Source organism: Chlamydotis macqueenii, chromosome 2 (genome assembly GCF_036417535.1).
Source record: "Chlamydotis macqueenii isolate bChlMac1 chromosome 2, bChlMac1.mat, whole genome shotgun sequence".
In the NCBI taxonomy this organism is placed as follows: domain Eukaryota; kingdom Metazoa; phylum Chordata; class Aves; order Otidiformes; family Otididae; genus Chlamydotis; species Chlamydotis macqueenii.
In genome coordinates this window covers 10460217-10481460 of record NC_141557.1, presented here as the reverse complement: position 1 = coordinate 10481460, position 21244 = coordinate 10460217, and the positions used below count along the sequence as shown (strand labels likewise).

The following is a 21244-nucleotide window of genomic DNA, read 5'->3' as shown; positions in this document are numbered from 1 at the left end:
ACCCTCAGTGTAAAAAATTTCTTCCTTATATCTAGTCTGAATCTACCTCCTTCTATTTTAAAAACATGATCCCTTGTCCTATCACAACAGGCTTTGCTAAAAAGTTTGTCCCCGTCTTTCTTATCAGCCCCCTTTAGGTACTGGAAGGCCACTATAAGGGCTCCTCAGAGCCTTCTCTTCTCCAGGCTGAACAGCCCCAACTGGCTCAGCCTGTCCTCATAGGAGAGGTGCTCCAGCCCTCTGATCATCTTTGTAGGGACTCGCTCAAACAAGTCTATGTCCTTCTTATGTTGGGGGCTCCAGAACTGGATGCAGTACTCCAGGTGGAATCTCATGAGAGTGAAAAAGAGGGGAAGAATCACCTCCCTCAGCCTTCTGACCACGCTTCTCTTGATGCAGCCCAGGATGTGGTTGGCTCTCTGGGTAGCAAGCACACATTGCTGGCTCATGCTGAGCTTCTTGTCCACCAGCATTCCCAAGTCCTCGACAAGGCTGCTCTCAATCCATTCTCCACCCAGCCTGTATCTGTGCTTGGGATTGCCCTGACCCATTTGCAGGACCTTGCACTTGGCCTTTTAGTACTAATTCCTTTAAATTCACTACACTGTTACTTCTTGTTAGTACTGGTTTTCAGTCCTTCTTTTAGTTTTCAAGATACTGAAGAATGCTTATCACCAACTAATGGAAAGTAGCTTTCCAACTATAACGTACGCCCACATATCATCACTAAAATTGCAGAATCCCTTTCATATAATGATTTGTTAATTTTTTTTTTTTTTGAGACATCAAGTCTGTGCAGTGTGGTCTCTTTCCTACCAATGCTTTTATTTAAGTATTTATATAATATTCCAATTATCAGTGTCATATTCTTGCCATTTTTCCATACACATATTTTTATATCCTTCAAAACCAGACATCTTTCTTGTATTTCTTAGTATTTCTCTGCATGCAATTACTTTTCTAGAATAATTGCCAAAAGTTCAGTAAGCTTACTAATAAATTTTTAAAGGTTCTAGCTTGCATATTCATTTTTTCCAAGTGACTCTTTCCTTAATGTAAGACAGTTTTCAATCACTTTCTAGTCACGTATTTTTCTATTCTTGCTTTTCCTCCTCATCAATTTAAAAGCAAAGCGTACTTGATTTAATCTTCTTTTAATTAAAGGGCCTCTTTCCTTATAGTTTTTTTTTTCTGATAATATTAGAAATACCTTCTAGTGCTTTTGGCTCCTACACTATCCTCCTACTCTTACGTTCTCTACAGAAAATGCGTGGCTAGTTCTATAGATTGTTCTTGCATAGTTTCCATTGCCAATATCTTGAAGTCTTTCTTTACCACAGATATTTTTTAACAATTAGACATAACATGCACGTTACATTTTACATATTTTATGCATAATATACATTTGTCTTTTTTACATATTGAACTGAAACAATTCATAGTCTATAAACAATAAATCCTTTTTTTGTATTATCAATATTTCCTCCCTAGTCATAAAAAGTAAATGCTCCTTGACATGTACAGTGGCTTCTGCTCAGCACTAGAAGGCTAATAGAAGCAAGAAGTAAATAAAATAAACAAGAATATGTTAGAAAGAGGGAGACAACCATGCTGAGCTGCTGGTTAAGAGAAAAGCCAACAAACAGATTTGCCTAAAAGTAGCAAACCATCTGATGAAGAAAGCAGCAACAGAGATTCTGCTATGAAGGTGTCTGGACTAATAGGTCACAAAATATACAGGACAACTTGTCTCTAGCAACAAAAGAACTCGCAAACTATGACAAAAAGAAATCAAAACTGAAATAATGAATCATCTTTTCAACTTGTGAAGTTCTCTGAACGTACGTATTTATAGTCCCCTATATGACATAGTAGGACGACTGTCACTTACCTTAAACATGTATTTATAAAAAAATATTATCTTGTTGTTTTTTGGTATCTTTACTTAGGAATAAGACATGCTTCCATAAATTTCATTGTCATTATTACTTGCAAATACTTGTAATATACAAAGTCGCTCTTTCAGTCAATCCCAAGAGATATTAACACTTCTGAAAAACGTTACTAATCCAAGTGTGAGAACTTCCCTTTGGCTCCAACTATATATCTATGCTCATAATTTTCACTTTTGACCACTGTTTGGTTTTGATTTTTCTTATTATTCATACATTTGTCTGTGTGCCCAGACACTGACTGATCTTTTACGGAATTGCAGTTGTACTTGACCAAATGATCACTGAGCCTGGAAGCTGCTCAGCTTTCATCAGAAGAGATATTCAGATACCCTGGTAATTTCAGAACTTCATTTTGAATATAATGTAATATGCATGCTCATTTACTAAGTCATCTGTGTTTCTTCATCAATGACTAGTACCATAAAGCAACTCAAAGGTCAAACTTTATCTTTTCCATGTCAAAAGTTACCTACTTAAAAATATCAGGTAATAGAAACTAGATCACTGTTCATCACTCTTGGCACTGACGTGGACACAGAGCATTTACAATGTCTGAGCACTTTTTAGATCACTCTTCACTGCTAACACCTTGCACATCTTTTTCAAAGAACTAAAGGCTGCTTGCATCTCTATTTAGTCACTTATTTTTCTTCTGATTAGAGATGAGTCATCAATCTAGACTGTTTTTTAAAAAATCAAACTACCCTTCAGTTACCAAGAACACTACTTCTTTTTCTAGTATCTAATTACTTGGTTTCTTAACCTTGTTTGTAACGATAGGATTTGTCTTACCTAACTTTACACAGCTAACTGTTATTCGCACTATCTTAAAATAGGCATCTCTCGTAAGAGTGGGATGAATCTCCAGCTAGACGTGCCTGTGTCCCTTTATTACATATTAAAAAAAGCATAAACAGCTAACAAACTCAGCTAATATATGGCCTGGAGCAAGTAATTTGAAATGTTAAAATGGAAAGTGCATAGCATTAGTTTACCCACTTGCCTCCTTTGAGACATGACACAAATATATATGACTTAAAGCATTCTGAAACTCAAGTGTAATATCAAAAATGAAATTCCGTAAAATACAATCTCCCTCTCAAGCCCGCTTGGAACTCTCCGTCTCTAGGAAGGTGCTTTTCAGTTTAATGGTGCATTTTCCTTTGTTGTAGGAGCCAGGTACACACTAATTCATCTGGGACATCATCTTTTTTCTTTCTCCTGTTTATTGCTCACTGTGTTTGGAGAACCTGAACTGTTACACTTCTACTTATGAAGCCAGTTTTGCCTGTCACTTCCACCTCAGAGCTTCCAAACTCTGTCAGTGGACCATGTTATAATGATTTTCACTTCGTTAGTCACCTGCACTGTTTATAACTCTCCCCTTTAGTGGTCTCTGGCCTCATTATCAGTTCACATTGGTTCTGGAAACTGAAGAGTTGCCAACTGGTTACTTTTGCTCTTTTAAATTATTCATATTGATTACTTTGACAAATGTGACGTACATGTTGGCCTGGAAATGCAGTCAAAGCAGAGAGGTGCACAAAACCTCCCTCAGTTTTTAATACAGTGGTTACTCCAAATTATCTTAAAATATTTTTAATATTGCAGCTCTTTTAACACATTTTAAGCTCCACAGAACAAAAAATATATATTTCTCTGTGTATACAGTACCTAATATATTTTGAAGAATATTTTAATATTAACAATAGTGTTAGGCATAGATGGTAATCATCTCCTGTCTTCTTTTAATAGCATCCTATACCCATCTCAGCAAATATGGCTTCTGATTTGTCTGAGCAACCTAACACTTCAAGGTTTATCTTTGCCTTCTGAGAAGAGCTCTCCACTGGCCTATCACATTTTCCTAAAGAATCAGATTATTTACAGATTTTACTGCCTTTTTCTTCTAACTGTTATATCTACTTCTCGTATTTTGTCCAAGCTAGCAAGTGAGTACAACTTTGACATGTTAAACTCAATTCAAGTGCTATAAATATTGGATATGTCCTACACATGCTTTTACAAAACAAATACAAGGTGAGTAAGATCTCAACTGAATGGATTAAACTTCACTTCAGGATCTTTAGGTGCTCAGTTCTATACGTTTTGTTATAATTTAGATAATTAATAACACAGAAGTGCATGTAACTGTTTCACAGTCTCTCACAATGCTTACTGTCTCTGTTTCCCAGGGCTTTTAATAACACTAACCTTCCCCCCTCATCAAGATTTTTTTTGGGAACGGATCACTTACTTTGTAATACGGTCAATGTTAGCAATTTGCTTCTGGTTCCGGATTATTTCTATAGCTGCCCAAAGATGCTGGATAGCCTTTGTATCTGCCTGTCGTCTCTTCGTTAAGCGTGCCATGACCTGTTTGCTTGGTCAGCTGCAGCCGATAAATAAAAAAAATACACCAAAAAGTTAATAATGAATTATGAAATGGATTACATGATGATCATATTGCAATTAATATAATTACAAGGAAAATGTTAACCTATAGCAATTAAATTTGTATACAGTAGCATGCTTTCTTATGCTTAAAGAGCAGTCAAAACAACAAAAAAAAGTAGTTTAAAAGAAACTCTTTCACATCACATAATCTATACAGAAGACAAAAGGTGAGCCGTAAAAATTATCAAATCAATAGCAAACAACTTAACTTATCAAACTGGTTACAAAAAGTCACTTAGTCACATCTCAGTTACATAAAATTTGGTAAAAAGCAGAAGCTACCCTAGTCTGAATCCCCCACAGCCTCCTGCATTGCCTGAAACCCTTGAAAAGGATGCGTGGTTCTTGACTACGTGACATGGTGTCAGCATGAACTCTGACACAGAGAAAAAGCTGGACACAGAGTTTAGTACACAATACAGTTCTCAGAGTATTATTTGCATATTTTTATCATTTAGGACTATTTTTAAAAATCCATTCTATGTGCACATACTGGAAGTATATTTTCATGGATGATGAATATTTAAAAAAATGGTTTGGAGCAATTCCATTTCCTGTAACATGCTAAAACCCAACAGGACCAAAGTGCTTCTGATGGCATTTACCCATCTAACCAACCCTGAACAGGAACATAATGAGCATCTGGCTTTGTTTACAAATTTTCCAAAAGCTCAAGGCAATGAGTACAGATAAGCCATAAATCGCCTACAGCTCTACTACAGGCACAAAATCTCTTTTAAAAGCTTAACGATGCATTTTGATCACTAAATAACTTTCTTCCAGTGCCACTACTTGTTCAATGAAAAAAAATGACTGATTTATGACTGCTACCAAGGTCTGTAATTTATTTCAGAGCTCTGTCCTCAAAATGAACTCTGTGGTATGCACACGGATACTTGTAACTAGCAGAATATTAACTTCTGTAACCCAAAATAATATTAAAAAAAAATGCAAAAACATTACACCATCTGTGCAATGCTAAAGATGGGAATTTAAGTATTGAAACTGTCCCTCCTCTCAAATTTACAAAAATTAAACAGATTTGAGTATTCTATCAGTTGCAGCAATGCAATCTTCAAGTCATGGGACCTACAGGGCCTTGTCAAAGAGGGCTGTCAAGTTTCAGATCTGATAGCAACCCTCACTCACTCTACAGGTGTAATGACATAAAGAGCAATATTCTATTATTAATGAGAAGAAATGAATTAACAGCATTATACTTAACATTATGTAGACCACTAAAAAATATTTTTAAAAAATGATGTGAATTGATATATGCATGTCCAGTTGCAATTGTATCTCGTGCGTGAGGCACCTCTGGTCGCCAGAGATAGCAGGGAAGGGCAGAGCAGAGTGGGGCTCAAGGAGACACAGTGTCATCACACATCGACCCCACGTCCCTGCTTTAGAAATCCCTTCCCTCTGGGATTTAAAGCAAGGGCAACTGGATGGATCTCCCAGAAAAGAAAGACCAAGAATACACTTCCAAGGGAAGGATAAGAGGGAGGATGACATACATACTGCTCATAGTGACCGTCAGTCAATAGCCTAAGAACAATTCAGAGAAAGTAAGCCTCTGTTGGGAATAGTCAGAAAAGACCTTGCATCCCTGTGAGCCCCTTTGCATTCATTTCAGACCATGAGGACATTACAAGTAAAAAAACCCTCCTAATATGTAAAAGAAACACTATCATTTGTAGAATTCAATTCCTAAGGAAAATAGACCCATGAAATACAAAGAAGGGTTAGACAATAACACAACAGTCTTAAAGCCCTACTGTCATAGCATAAAACTTCTTTCCTAGGAGTCTGCAGAACTGACTAGAAGATATATTCTTTTTTTTCTAGCTGTCTATAAAGTATCTGCTTTAAAAGCTGTTAGCCGGTATAGCAGTCGACAGGCTGGACATGTAGCCTCTTGTGCAGTATCACATCAACATGCAAGGATCAAGGAGGAAACACTCATCCTCCTCGACCCTGATAACAGTGTGAAACAACAGACCCGTTCTCAGTTTATTTGGTAATAAATGAAGTGGGTCCTGTTATCCCAACTACTTTACAAATAACCGTTATTTTTGGCAGCCTGGCATATGGCTGCCCGTGTGAGAGCCGCGCTCAGCGTGCCTGGCAGTGGGGGAAGGAGGTGGTTTTCTCTCACATTCCTGTGATGCCGGAGCCCAAGGGCCCCAGCACGGGGCAGGGCCCTGGGGAACCCATCTGCTGCCTCAGCGCAGCCCCACGTCCCTGCTGTGCAGCTGAATGAAAGGATGACCTTTGGGGCTATGGAATTCCCTCTTGTGTCTCCAGGGGGGGAGAAGAAGCCCACATCTGAGACAGGGAGAAGGGGAGTGAAGGATCGCTGTAATTATGAGTTCCTGAAGCCCTGTGGTTGCAGAGCTGCAGCTAAGATGGCTGCCAGTGGGTAGAGGAAGGCCTCTCCCTGCAAAGACTCTATAGGCTCCCTGTTTCCTTTGCAGTGCACTTTTGGAACAAATTTCCCGATCACTCCCTTACCCCATCCTTATCACGTTTCGTTGGCATGGAGCATGTAAACACTATGCCCTATGCCTGGGCTAACAACCCACAGGACAGGCATGCACCTCCTATCCTATATGGCTACAGGGAGGTCGCTCCATGGGACCAGACTGGACCTGGTCTGAAGTAACCTCCCCTCCCAAAATGCAGCTGGTGCGGATGCTCGCCCAAACTGCTCCCTCCTGGCTGGCCCCCTACTCCGCACCACTGCTCCCAGAGGCACAGCCATGGCTCTCTCCCTCGCTGTTTTTCTGGAAATAAAAGTGGTAAGAATTCTTACACATGGGACACAGCAATCACACGTGTCCTGTTCTGTTCCTGGTTGTTGGGTGGTGGGTTTTTTTGTAAGATACAATAATTTTAGCAGGTGTTCTGCCTTCAAAGAATACACATTTCATTTTTATAGCTTTGATTTACTATTTAAGGGCACTTTTGCTAAACTCAGAGTTGACACTCCACTCAAACAGCAGATCTTATAAACCACACTTCCAAAAACATCAAAATAGATCTTATTTTTTTTCTCAGAAAGCCCAGATCACTTTAGCATTATTTGCATCTTTTAATTGCGTGGTATAGAAGAAATATAAAAGCACTTTTGCGTTAAAGATTAAAAAGTTGTGGCATATTTCTTGCTGTTCATTGCATTGTCACTCTTCCTCTAACCAAAACAGTTTACTCCCTGCATTCCTGCAAAAATTTAAGCTGTTTTCTATATTATTATAAAATCTTAAAGATAACTTGTATCAGACTGTTGATAGTTTATAAAATGCTTTAGAGTGCTGCTTCCAAGTAACAGAAAATGTTCCGAGAGCTCTAACATGCACAACTTATTCAAGCAAATGATAGTTTAAAGTTTAATGGGAGACATATTAGATTCTTACATCTATATTTATCACCCCTGCTTATTTGCTTACGTGTGGGTGTGCACACACATGCAACAGAACAAGCATAAACATCCAGTGCTTGTATGTGTAAGAATCTATGGCTTAGAGGTTAAATACCGAAAGAGGCTGATTCATCCGCGCAGTGTTTAAAAGAAGTTAGAACTCCAGAGTCTTTAAAACCACAGTACTGAAATGTAAATTTACATATACATGCTTGAAGATGTGTCTCATCCCCCTCTTTCGTTACACCATTCACTTCAATGTCCTGCAAAGAAAAACTAAAAGCTGAAATAAACATTAATTTCCCACTTGTGATTTGCTGGCTGTTGTGCTTGTTTAGCTATGGTATCTCCTTTACCTACAAAATTATTTATCTAATGTGACTTCTGTCACATTCTGCTAGTACACTTACGGTAGGATGCAGTTTCTTAGAGAAAGGTTGGCAAACAAAAGATGGCTAAAAATCTAAGCATTCATATCAGCAGGATGTGTGTCAGGTTTTGCAGACATCCCTGAGACCTGCAGAACGTAAGAAGGATTCTCCTAATAAAGCACGTTTTGTTTGACTTGACGTGCCGGCTCACACACTTCCATCACATGCTCACTCACACAGGACCCAAGGCAAACAATTTATCTTCTCAATTTTCAACTCTCTAACTGTTCCTCAGTGCAATTTTAGTAAGGTTTTACTATCTTCTACATCCCTCTTAAATGTTCTATGTACAACATTTTGAAAAGTATAGCACTTTATTGTACACAACTTCCCTCAAGAGCTAAACATTACACACATTTCCTACAGGCAGGCTCAACAAACTGTGCTTTATCTTGCAAATACACACAGCATTGCTTATCTTCTCAAAGCCCAGAGCAAAGCACACATCGCCGTGAGGTGGCAATGTTACAGCAGTGGCAAACCAGACTTACTGTCAAAACAGCAAGGCTACCAGTCTTTAGCCACACACTTCACCAAATAAAATGCTATACAGATGCTTGTTGTAATAGCAGTTGATATGGAAATCCACAGTGCAAATCAACACAAAATAAACAAAAATCACCTTGCAGCATTTCTAGGGACTTAGCCCAAGGAATCTCCTGACCTGCTGCTTGCATCCAATATAGCAGATACTATCAGGTACTAAGTTTAGCTAGAAACTGTCCCTACAGACAGAAACAACTGAAAGGCAGTCAAATCTTGCCATGTTTTAGCTGTAAAATACCATAATCCAAGCAAAATATGATGCTTCTGAAAATTTAACTAATGAATTGGACTTTGCACTGAAGCAGACGGTGTTGCAGTTGGATGATGCTGCTCTGATGGGAGCTGCTAATTAAGAGCTGACAAGTAGTTGCTTGTTAAATCTCCTGTTCGTACTTCACTGTGCGTGAGGCTACCTGTGGTGCTCGTCCCTTCCAGTGCAAAGTCAAACAGGTTAAACTTCATCCCTGCTATTAACCACCATTTGGCTGAGATTTGGTATGCAGTTAATTAGAATGGAAAGATAGTTTAAGTAGGTGATGCTTGCCACTGCTCAGCTGCTAGTTTCTACCTTTCAGCCCCGCATCCCTAGGGCTTGCTATTATTTCTTCCACACCACACGGTGAAAAGATTTCAGGTTCAACAGGAGGAAGAAGCTAGGCTCAATCCTAGTTTTTGTGGCTTTCATGCTGTGAGACTTGGCTGAGTTTGGGTGCTTAGAAAACTTGGACAGAGATTTAGCTTCATATTTATATGCATATTATAACATGGGCTCTAGTATTTCTTAAAGTGTAACTTTTTACAGTAAGCATAAAACTGTATATATCAGCAGTACAAGTAGTTCCAAATCTTTAGTGCTTTTTCTTATATTAAATAGGAGTTTCCTATTAAAATCCAGACTACAAATTTGCGAGCTGATGTAGAGTTTGGGTCCCTGGACTTCATACAGGCCTTTCTTGTACTCTGAAGTTCTGCAAGTTTATAGTTTACAATTTAAACTGCTTTTAAGATGTATCTTTCCTCACCAGTTTAGTGGGAGGGTAAACTCTTCAGTCTTCCCCTCACAGAACAACTGAGAGCAAAAGTGATAACTACCCTATTTTTACATATGGAATGTGTACATTAAAATGTTTTGACAGAGCAGTAGTGAAGGTCATGCATGGAGGGAAAAACAAGGGAAAATTTAACTTCAGGTCTGCCTTCCAGAACTAGCGATCTAAAAGTGTGGAGAGTAACTGCTAGTGTGAGGACAAAGCTTTTGCCAAAAGTAATCCCACATTTTGCTTTCCATTCACTTGTCTTCCTGAGCGTGCAATATTACGAGCATAACCTAGGATTAGCTGGGCACCGGGTAGCAGGAGGCCCTCTTTTGCAAGAATATAGCTTATCAGAAATACAGATTTTGCATACAAAGTCATTTTCAAATGTTTAAGAATAAGCAAGTGTTTTGGTATCATCAGATATTTATTCTGGACTTAATCCCAATCCACTAAAATCAACAAATGCCTTTCTGCTGACTTTCCAGGGTTTTGGAGTAAACTTTCAACCGCTGACTGCTCTTCGACATCCTCACAATTAAAAACTTAAGGAGGTGTTCAGTGATGTTAGTGAAGCTGAAAGATGTTACAAAGGCTTTTGGCTGAAATAGGCAAAATTTCTTTGTTAATTAAACTAAACTCAGAAAATTAGACTATAAATTAATAAAAGTTACCAAATTCTTCAGTGTGCCTTTTTTGTATTAAGAGATCAGTATATGCTGTAATGCTGTCATTTTGGAAGTTATGAAACTATGGAAGATTTTTGGATGTTGAATGTGTGTCATTCCTAATGAAAATCTTTTCATCTCACTGTTTGATTACGGTGTACAGTCTATTCAAAAGAGATGTTTATTAGCATAACTATCCTAAATATTTCACACGTGCAAGTGAAATAATCATGCTGTTACACACAACCCCACCTTTTGCATCTCCTGATTGCTACGTTTGTAACCTTGACGTCATGTAACTTTTTTAGTGAGGTTTTGCAAATCTCCATAAAGTACAGTACAGACAGAAAACAGGACTAGATGAATACCAAACTGTAGTGTTCTGCTTCTTTCTCTCTGCAATTTATTTTTTTTTCCAACTTCAGTATATAGAATACAAGAAAGCTTCTGCTGTTACCTAGTGTCATTCCAAGATGGCATTGAGCCACTGTAAAAATCAGAGCCAAGGACAGTACACAATTAAAAGCCCAAAGAATACTTTTACTACACATATGTGTAAGCTCTATTTTAATCCCTGATATTGCACTTATTTCATTTGTATTGTATTTCATTCAAAATGATTAAGTAAGTGTCCTTCACTGAGACCAAGGCATATGATACTTGAATTCTAAGCTCAGAAATCCTGAATCATCAGTGTACAAACAGTAGAAACCAAAACTGGAGTTTCTTGTTTAATTAACTCATCCTGCTAGAGAGAATGTGAGGCAAATGTTGAGGTGCCATCCCAAAGGATAATTTCTAAGAAAGTGTAAGTGTAAGTCGGTGTAAACTAAGTATAACAAAACCAGACATGAAGCACCAACAACAGCTGCTGAGAAAGAGAGAACAATAGCCATCCACCCCAAACAAAGGCTGTCAAAGTGGGTTTGTTTGCTACCTAATACAAATATATGTACAGGCCTAGAATGTAATCCTGTATTCTGCTGCCTCTCCAGCCAACCTCAGTCTGGAATTTCACAGACAATAGCAAATGTCGTCCCAAAACTTGGAAGGAAATGATCCTTTGTTCCCGTTTGGCAGAAATCACTAAATAAAACTTTATCTAGCAAAGTAAGTTTGGAGAACACAGCTGCCAAAGAAAGTAATATAGTTGAAAGGGATGAAAGCAAAGAGCCAAATCTGTTACTAGCAAAGTAGCTACACCAACTTCTTCCAGTTGACTACTTTTTTTTTTTTGTACTGGTCATCATGTTTTACTCCAGGTAACATGGCTAGACAAGCTGAAGCACAGAATGTATATTCTGCTAATGATTTCCCTCAATAGAACTTTTCATGTGTACAGGTTCCACATTAATCTTTTAAAATAAGCAGTATTTTCCTTAATATTTCAACTTTTAATAGGTATTAAATACATGGACAATAATTATTTTTATAGCTAGTAACAAAATTAACAGTATACACAGGAACATCAAGAACCACATGAGTTTTTGTTTACATGAGAAAATAATCGTTCAAAGCTGCACCAGGGAGGTTTAGACTGGATATTAGGAAGCATTTATTTACTGAGAGGGTGGTCACATACTGGAACGTGCTTCCTAGAGAGGTGGTTGGTGCCCCAAGCCTGTCAGTGTTTAAGAGACATTTGGACAATGCCCTTAACAACATGCTTTAACTTTCGGCCAACCCTGAACTGGTCAGGCAATTGGACTAGATTATGATCACAGGTCACTTCCAACTGAAATAGTCTAGTCTAGTCTAGTCTAGTCTATTCTATTCTATTCTATTCTATTCTATTCTATTCTATTCTATTCTATTCTATTCTATTCTATTCTACCACTGAAAATGCATACACTGTTAATGCATTTAGGCGACTTCTGAATGCACATAATTTCAATTAAAAAACAATTTAGTGTGGTTTGGCTAAGGCTTAAGTTAATGAAATTAAGCTACACTAAATAAAGAGTTTCCACAATTGAGCTTGCACTAGTATAAACTGCTCTAAAAAATACGGCTCTTGTGATGCACGTTTCTCAAGAAGATAAGCTTTAGCTGCCATAGTAACAAAGCCCCTTATTTCCAGGATGATGATACGCTAGTATTAAACAGCCTTTAAGTTGTTCATCTCCAGAAGACTCCTCATCTTTGTTTAAAGACATTTTCTATACAAAACATGGTCAACAAGACTAACTTCAACCTCACTAAATAGATGGCTCATACAAGGTGTAGAAGATCATCCTACACACTTCTTGTCCCCTATCATGACTGAAAAATAATGAGATCTCATCAGATTTGTTTACTTGAGGAGTTATCGACAAAAACACTAGCACCCAAATTGCTATCAGTGACACTCCAGCTCCCCTGTATGAACTCACAGATGCAGGGACACAGAAGCAAGTTACACATACGTGCCTTGATACAAGAGGCTGGAACTAACATGTTCTACCTTCCATTTGCCACAAACTAAGAGCATGAAGAGGGTCAGTTACAGAAGATTAAGTGACACGTGGAGACAGGATCATGTTCTGAACCCATGCTGCATGCTAATATGGCCTTTCTGTGGTTTAACTACACCCACTACCAAATTCCCTATTTTCCAAACCAGTTTAAAGCTAAATCATGGGAAGATGTTTGAGGAGAATCCGTGGAAGGAGTTAATGTCTAACGAGCAGTCAGAGCTCTTTCCCCATGTAGACAAGCCCTTAGTAAATAGATGTTTCCTGTCCACTCGCTTGGCTGTAGCGAGCAGAGATGATTAATGCAGCTATGCATCCTGACAGGCTCCAACGCTCACTTGGTCATAAAAAGAGGAAAATCGTGGCCAAAGAATGCTGACGGTCAGGGCTGGATTTCAGTTTGGATGATAAATAGATGCCACTTTGATTCTGCAACTCTCTCTAATAAAAGTGAGAGATGGAAGACATCTTAGAAAATGCTAAGAAATGTAAATGAGAAGAGTAGCTCTTTCTCTGAAAGCAAGCTTTTGATCATCATCTTCCTTTTTGTTCTGAAAGCTAAGGAGCTTGGCTATTCTGTAAGCCTCAACTGAACTGATGCAATTCGCTTCTCCATCAGAGAGTAAGGTATAATAAGGTATGATGACATAAATAAATAAATTATTTTTTCATGGTTTATTAGCAGAGAATGTAATTCTGCATAAAGTCAGTTTCGTACTAAACAGTAAGAGATGCATTTTCCAGGTCAAAGAATTAGGAATGTATGGAAAAGAGATAAATTATGAAAAAAGGTAAATTAATTGCAGATTCTGTAAACTATATGGCAAAATAAGAAGTTAATGTTGACTTTCTGCAGTGTAACATGATATTCTAAATTGCTTTTTTTCCTCCTCTTTCTCTGAACTACACACAACTGACAGTATCTTTAAAGTACAAATTGTGACTCTGCTGCTAGCAACAGGACTTAAACCTTAGATGTTTGTAAAAACTCTGCCTCCACCAGGCTGCATTTTTATTGACAAAAGGCAGCTGAATCAATTTTTGTTGCTCCTTAACAAAAATGGAGACTGCCTGAACTCGTTTCTTTCAAAGCTATTCTCTTTGGCCTCTCCCTCTCTATAAATAAAAGCGCAACTACACAACTTCTAAAACTGCTCAGATATTGAATTATTTGAAAGTGTTATGCAGGCATGACTGCTTTCCTCCAGAAGTCAAGCCATGAGCAGCATTAGCCCAGAGAAGACTTTCTCTTGTCAACAGTCATCTCAGGGAAAGCTGATACTATATAAAGATAACAAGTGCAATTCTGAACCAACTAAGGTTTCCAAACTGAGGCTCCTTCAAGTCCAAAATGTCTGGACTCACCCTTGGAAACCTTCAGGAATACGCTCAGAACAGAGTTAAAATCCATTGATCTGTAATGCAGGTAAGATGAGCCAAAGGTAAACACTGCCAAAGCATACAGGCTTTTACAGCATTAATCAAAAGAAACTTTAAGGCAGGGAGAGAATCAAATTGTAAAGTCTGAGCTTTAGATCCTACTTCTGAAATTCAAGGTGAATGTCAGAAATAAGGACCTGAAAGTTTCATGCAACGCTCCCCCAGCTGTGGGACAGTTCATCAAAACAAGAGCAACAGAAAGAATAATATAGTGTAGAAATGGAAGCCTTTCCCCAAATCCTCACCTCGCTTGTTTTTCTTCTCTCTGTTTTTCAGAGAGTGTATTTCCTAGGCTGGACACAGACATCTGGCTTACAAGTATACTCTGAAGTCTATTTGGAGCATATGCTCTACCCAAACTCACAAATTATACGCATTCCAGTAATGCTTTCCTCTCATCCTGCCCCAAATCAAGTCTATCATCACTCCTTAGTGAAGCTTTAATCCCTATCCATTTCAAGGTCCATTTTGATTTTTTTTTTCCATTAACATTTCAATTTTTTTTAATACCTCAAAAGCAGGTAATTTATTTTGTTTGTACTTTCTTACTTCAGATTGCCCTCAGCTCTCCCCTCAAAACGTTCATGTCTGGACAAGGATGAAGCTTGTCTAGAGGACAATTTACAGACATGTGAGAACAGCAGTTTTCATAAAAACCAATGTACAGTCATAAACAACAGGATTCATAACTAAACAAATCCTTAAGTGGAAAACAGCTGAGTATAATCATGATTCTTTTCTTTTTATCTTTGCTGCAGAAGTTGATAAATGAAAAGTGGAAAAACAATAAAAAGTAACTTTCAAAACCACAAACTTTATAAAGAGAAATTTTAAAAGCCAAAAAATCATTCAAAGAAATAAAGATCTTCCAAAGAAACGGGTCACATGATGAAAATATGTTGCCATTACTTCAGATAACACCAATTTCTCAGCAAACCTCGTCACAGTTGACATCAAGAAAATTTTGCCCTACCACTGCAGGTTAGCATTTCCTTCCAATAAACTGCTTAAAAGAGACAAGAGTGAGGAAAGGAGGAACATATCACTTCCTTTTCTAACCAGCTCTTTCTGTGGCTGATGGCGTGGGGAAGGCTGGCAAAAGGGCTTTTCTGGAATATAATTGTTTCCCCAATCCTATACGTTCTATCTTGGATTGCAGTCTCAAATTTGTTGAGCTGTTTCTTTCAAAGATCTTGGTGGGAGCTTTAATGTGATCTCTTTTGATACATTTCCTACTTTGACTTTCAGATGCTTCCAACTCTTATTTCTCATCTTTTTTTACCTGAAGCCAACTTACCACATGTCGTTATTTTTTAATGTAGAGAAACCTTCTCAAGGCTTTTCCAGGACCAGTTCGTGGATGAACTGAATTATGCACTTTTTTTTTTGATACTGAAAATCCATTTCACATCAGCATCATTCTTGCATTTTGTATCTGTTCCGTGTTACTTCTATGGGAAACTTCTTATTTCACCAATAGTTTGCTATTATACTCATGTGCACATCCATGGCATATGCTAGAGCTACAGGTCAGAGAGACGAAAGAGCTCTCTGCAGCTCTGCAAGATTACAACACTTCTCACTTGCAAAATTATGTTCTGCCTCTCCTCTGGCAGGTGCATCTGAAACCTATTTCTTCAAGCACTGATGATGACGGCGATGACATAGAGCAGGCTACAAAGGTCCTTTAGGGAGGAAATTACTTCCTGAGCACTCGAGAGCTCTTCCTGCTGTATCATTATCTAGGACTGAGGTTTATTAAAGGCAACAGGACCATATTGTTCTCTTCTCAGCCATTTCCTTCAGACACAGAAACACAGGATTAATAATTTTGTCAGCAGAAGTAGGACTTCATTTTTCAGATTATTTCAGTTATTCTACTACCAACATTTGGCTGGGTTTTTTTATTTTACTCCTTTAACCTGAATGCAGATAAATGAGCCAGAGCTCTGACAGAGAGACTTAGCCCTACAGCTAAGGGAAATTCATGAAATTCATGACCAAATAGCATGCCATCCCTGTGGCTACCAACAGAAGTTGAAGTCCAGCAAAATTAACTAATCCTACCATCAACCTAATATAAATTTCAGAAAATGTCGTTCACAAAATACAGCTTCCTACTGTGATTCCTGCAAAAATCTTTTCTGCCTAACCCAAAGAAAATGAACTGCAAGAGAATCATAAAATTATGGTGTTATAAGAAAGGGCAAACCTGTTGACTTGAAGCTTGGATTTGCAATATAATATTCTGCAGGAAATAAAGGAAATAAAATGCTAGAGTTCTGGCAGTCTTTCCAATCAGTATCTTGTTTCATCATGTGGTGTTCTTTCAACCTAGGCAGAAGACCTGGAGTCCATCATGCTGCTGAAACACCTGCCCAGAATGACTCCAGCTGTGATGCCCGATGCTGAATGAGGCGTTGAACTCCAGGCTACTTCACCAAGCACTACAAAGCCCCTGAAGCACTACCTAACACTTCATCATCCTCTTAAGCTGCTCCCTATCCTGCAGAACTGAACCCAAAGTGGAAATGGAGAGGTTAATTTGTTCATGACAAGAGTTTCTGAAGCTGGATTACCAGATTGCTTGATTTCAGACAGCTGTTCCTTAGGAAAGTAGTTATTTTCTCACAGGGGTGTAACTTTTATTCTCATACAAGTCAAATTCATTAATTAAGAAAACCAAGTCTAAACTTGGGAAGACTTCATAATAGTAGTGATTTTCTTACAGGCTTACATATATATTTCTCTTTGATACACTTACCTGCTAAAATGAATTCTAAAATGGTTTAGAGTGTGCTCAGCCTCTATTTCTATTTCACTTGTTCATGCCTGTTTCATAAAGGTTTAATTTAATTTTTCATTTTGCTTGCTTGAGTATGACATGATTTAAAGTGAGACTGTGAGGGCTTATTTCACTTTGAGGAGCAAGGTTTCTCTGCTTCAGTGATGCCGAGGCCCCAGTGGGTGCCCACAGTCTAAGTGACCAACACCTTGTGCTACCCTACATCATGAAATCTGAGATGTTTTTCACTGTTTTCACCTCCATTAACAGAAACAGAACGTGTCTGTCTAACTGATGACATATGCTGAAGGGAAAACATAGGAAATCCTAAACTGGTCACTTTAGAGCAAAGAAAGACCATAGCCTTGTTTTTAGCTGTTTCACACGTGCTGAGAGATTGTGACTTTTACCACCTCCTTTCTGCTGAAGACAGTCTGCTATTTTATTTATAGACATGTGATTTCCTATCAAAACCAATTGCGGGTTTACAATCTTTGCTGAGCTCCAACAACAGAAGAAAACTCCTTTTGGGGAGACTTTTCAGGCAATGTTTGTCTGAGGCTGCTGCCACCACACTGGCCACTCGTGGTTCAAAGGCCAAGTTTAAACTGACCACAAGAAATTTTACTGGTCTACCAGTCTAGCAGCATGGTTAAAACAGACACTGTCTTGTCTTCGTTAGGGTTCATGCTCTTTCTGCAGCTTTGACCATAACTGTTTTGGTGTGCTAAAGAAGACTCTGACATTCATGTCAGTCTCTGGATTGCAGCTTTTGAGTTTATGACAGATGGGAAACCAACAGAGGAGTTAAAATCCTGTGAATCCACACACAGCTTATAGCCAGTAGCCATCTGGCTGGGGATCTACATAATACCATGAGAGGATGACAGAAAAAAAAAAAAAAAAAAAAGGCAGTTACATTTGCACTTCCATATTTCTTCCCTTTCTTTGTGCTTCCTTTTTTGAATATACTTAATAATCGCATTACAAATCGTCTTTCAACTATTTCATACAGGTTAAACAACTACAGTATTTTCTCACTAACACTTTCCACGCAGAAAAATAAATTCAGTATTAGGCAAAAAGTCCAACATGTGACAACACATAATGTTTGTCCATGGTAGGTAACGGCCAGCCAGGCAGCATTTAACAAAAGTATAAGCATTTCAGGAGAGAACAGAGAATGGAAAGCACCAAGAAACCCCATTCAGCAGCGCTCAATAAAAAAACCAATTCAAGGCAGAAGTTGTAACACAGGGCCCCTAATGTATAATTACTTGGGAAAAAATGTGGCCAACAAAAGTTATCTAACCTGTTCAGAGAAGAAAGCAGTGATTTACCCCCAAAATGTGCTGGGAAGGCTGAAAATGTGGTTTTCAAAGGAAAAAGCTTAAGCTTTATGAAAGCTCCCTTTTGCACAGCAATGACTCCTGCTAGCTAGAGCCAGGAAACAAGGAAACATGCAAACCTTCTTTAAAGACAAAAAACATTTTTCGCCTCAACCTGCTGAAATGTTCAGCTAGGCGCCTCCAACCCATAACTGCGTGTTTGTTGGGGTTTTAGTTTTCTGAAAAGAGCATATTTCTTATGTAAAGAAAGAGCAGAGCCACTTAGACCAAGAATTCTTTTCCCTGCGTGCCGTGTTGCAAAAACGAGAGCATATTAAGCAACTTGAGAACAGGAAATAACACTGACAAACAAACTGATATTCTTTCCATAGCGTGGTCGCTCAGAGGCGGACGTTTGAAACTTCATCTCCCCAAATCAAGAAATGTTTATTCTACTTTTGGCAAGGCTGCTGAACGCTTGTGTACGCCTTCTAGTCCAACTGTTTTATGATCCTGTCAGTGAAGTAGATAGGCACACTAGAGGAGGAATGAACATTGAGCTGAACATTTTTTTAATAAAACTCTCTCCTTCAAAAAAATGTTGTTTCATTGGTACAAAGATGGTTTGTGGAAATACACCAGTTCTAACTGATACGTACGTAGGAATGTATCACCTCATCTGGAGTGTCCGGCACCATAGGTGAACACTGCAGAAGCTTCAGCTGTGCAGGCAGTGTCCTGTGGTGAGTCTGTTATTTTGTTAATGTAACCTCCAGCGGGAGAGAGAGATTGGAAAAACTGGATTAAATGCAGACATCTATTTCTGAGCTAATCACTCTATGCTCCCTTCACACTTGACATGATCTACTCAGTGCAACCATTCATCTTGTTGTGAAGCAGCCAGCGCAAATAGGTCAGATGTATTAAGCCCTAAAATTAACCATTTCTCTCTACGGAAGATAAAGTGAGATTAGGATGACTGGTTCATGTGGCTGGACTTAAATCACAGGCACTCCACTCAGGCCGTCTTTTTCAACCAGCGCCTAGACTTACCCAGTTTAAAGTCCTGCTTGAAACTGAATTTCTTACATCTCAACTAGGGGCTCTAGACACCATATTATTGATTTTTATTCTACTTTGAATTTAAAAAATTTTCATCAATATGTTTTCAGTTTCCATATAGACATCTTTCAATAACTGAAAATATCTTATTTACCCCATCTGTTTAAAGTAAACAAAAAATCAGTTGTGTTTGTCATTGAGAAAGGCTTAAAACTGCATTTTTTTCCTCAAAAATAAAAAATAAACAGAGAAATTTCAATTATAACCCTAGTAATATTACAGTTCTAGTAAAATGGCTGATTAATGGCAATGTCTGATATATATTCTAATTTTCAATGTGAATAATGTATATTTTTAATTATTTTTTTCTTGTCAGACTGAGTTTTTAATTAAGAAAAAATTGCAGTGTAAGACATTTTTTCATTTTTCTTACAAGAAGTGTAATTTTTATAAATGTGGCTATCTAGCCAGACAAAATGAAACTGTAAAAGGGTAACCACAGACTTTTCTTCAGTGTTTTACGACAATACCTTGATCAAGTATAAACTGAGCTAAGAAAAAAAATTAATATCCTTACTTATTTCAGGAGCCTAACTTTCACTAACTTTGACTCCTAGATCGCAAGGCTGTTTATTTCAGATTGGTACTACCTTCATTTAAGGTAAAGTACAAATTTTTCATCCCTTTTTATAACTTTGTGGCCTTTGTTCTCTATACCATATCACTACTGGAACCGTCATCGCACCCTCCTGACTTTATCAGCACCCAGTGAATCAAATTTATTTAGTTAGTCTGAGTTTGAGTTTTATATGCACTGTCTGTGACTACCTCCAAACAGTTTTAGGAGTTAAATTTAAAAAAGCGACTATAAGTAGTGGAAATTTTCAATACTGATGTCTCTGTCTTCAACAATTTAAAATAAATGTCCCCCTTTCTTCAGAAGAGTTCCTTCAATTTGACCTTAACTTTTATGGAGTTCATGGAAAGTTACAAACTGGAATGTAAAATAAGTAAGAAAAATGTTGAGACCATGGGTACAGCCTCCCTTCCTAGAGAAGCTGTACGTGGAACTCCATCCCTTGGGCGAGGGAGCACCCTCCGAGGAGCCGCCCTGCTCAAGGTGCTGCCGCGGTCCCTTCAAGGACTCCCCTCTAGAGAGGGTCCTGGAAAAGGAGTGCAAAACATTTAGGATTCACCTGAGACTATAATGCAAACCTTCAGCCTCAGAAGCCGTCTTTCTGTGATTTATTAAGGGTTAACAGCACGTTCTTCTACCTGTTAAAACACGTTACTCTTTCCTAAGGTGCCAAATAAGAAGAAACAGTATCTAAATTCCTTCCTACAGGTTTTACTTACAGAGGAACTCATGTATGATTCAACTCTGTATATTCTCCTCATTGCATTTTAAATAAAATGTTTTAACTTCAGCAGTTGCTATTCAGAGTAAACTTCAGAAATAAAAAATTAAAGCAAAAATCAGATATAAAATACAATTCCATTTTTATCTGAAAAGAAACTGCCTACTTCCATGCATTCAGTTCTTATCTTACTACGGCTTATAAATTCAGGAATTTTTTTGCATGAACTATAACAACTGATTTACAAAATAAAGAGTTGAATTAAATCCCAAAGTAACATGCGAAACTCGTTCACGCTCACTTCTA

The 21244-nt window shown here is 38.1% G+C and overlaps 1 protein-coding gene across 5 annotated transcripts in view; it reads right to left on the bottom strand.

The window, feature by feature from the left end:
- The window catches only part of ZMYND11 (zinc finger MYND-type containing 11), a 108830-nt gene that overhangs the window by 59021 nt on the left and 28565 nt on the right, over positions 1 to 21244 (bottom strand). For all 5 annotated transcript variants that reach the window (XM_086741889.1, XM_086741893.1, XM_086741892.1 and 2 more), the window contains exon 2: positions 4213 to 4347. In XM_086741889.1, coding sequence (XP_086598015.1) covers positions 4213 to 4328 — 116 coding nt within the window. In that variant the 5' untranslated portion in view covers positions 4329 to 4347. The remainder of the gene's footprint in view (positions 1 to 4212; positions 4348 to 21244) is intronic.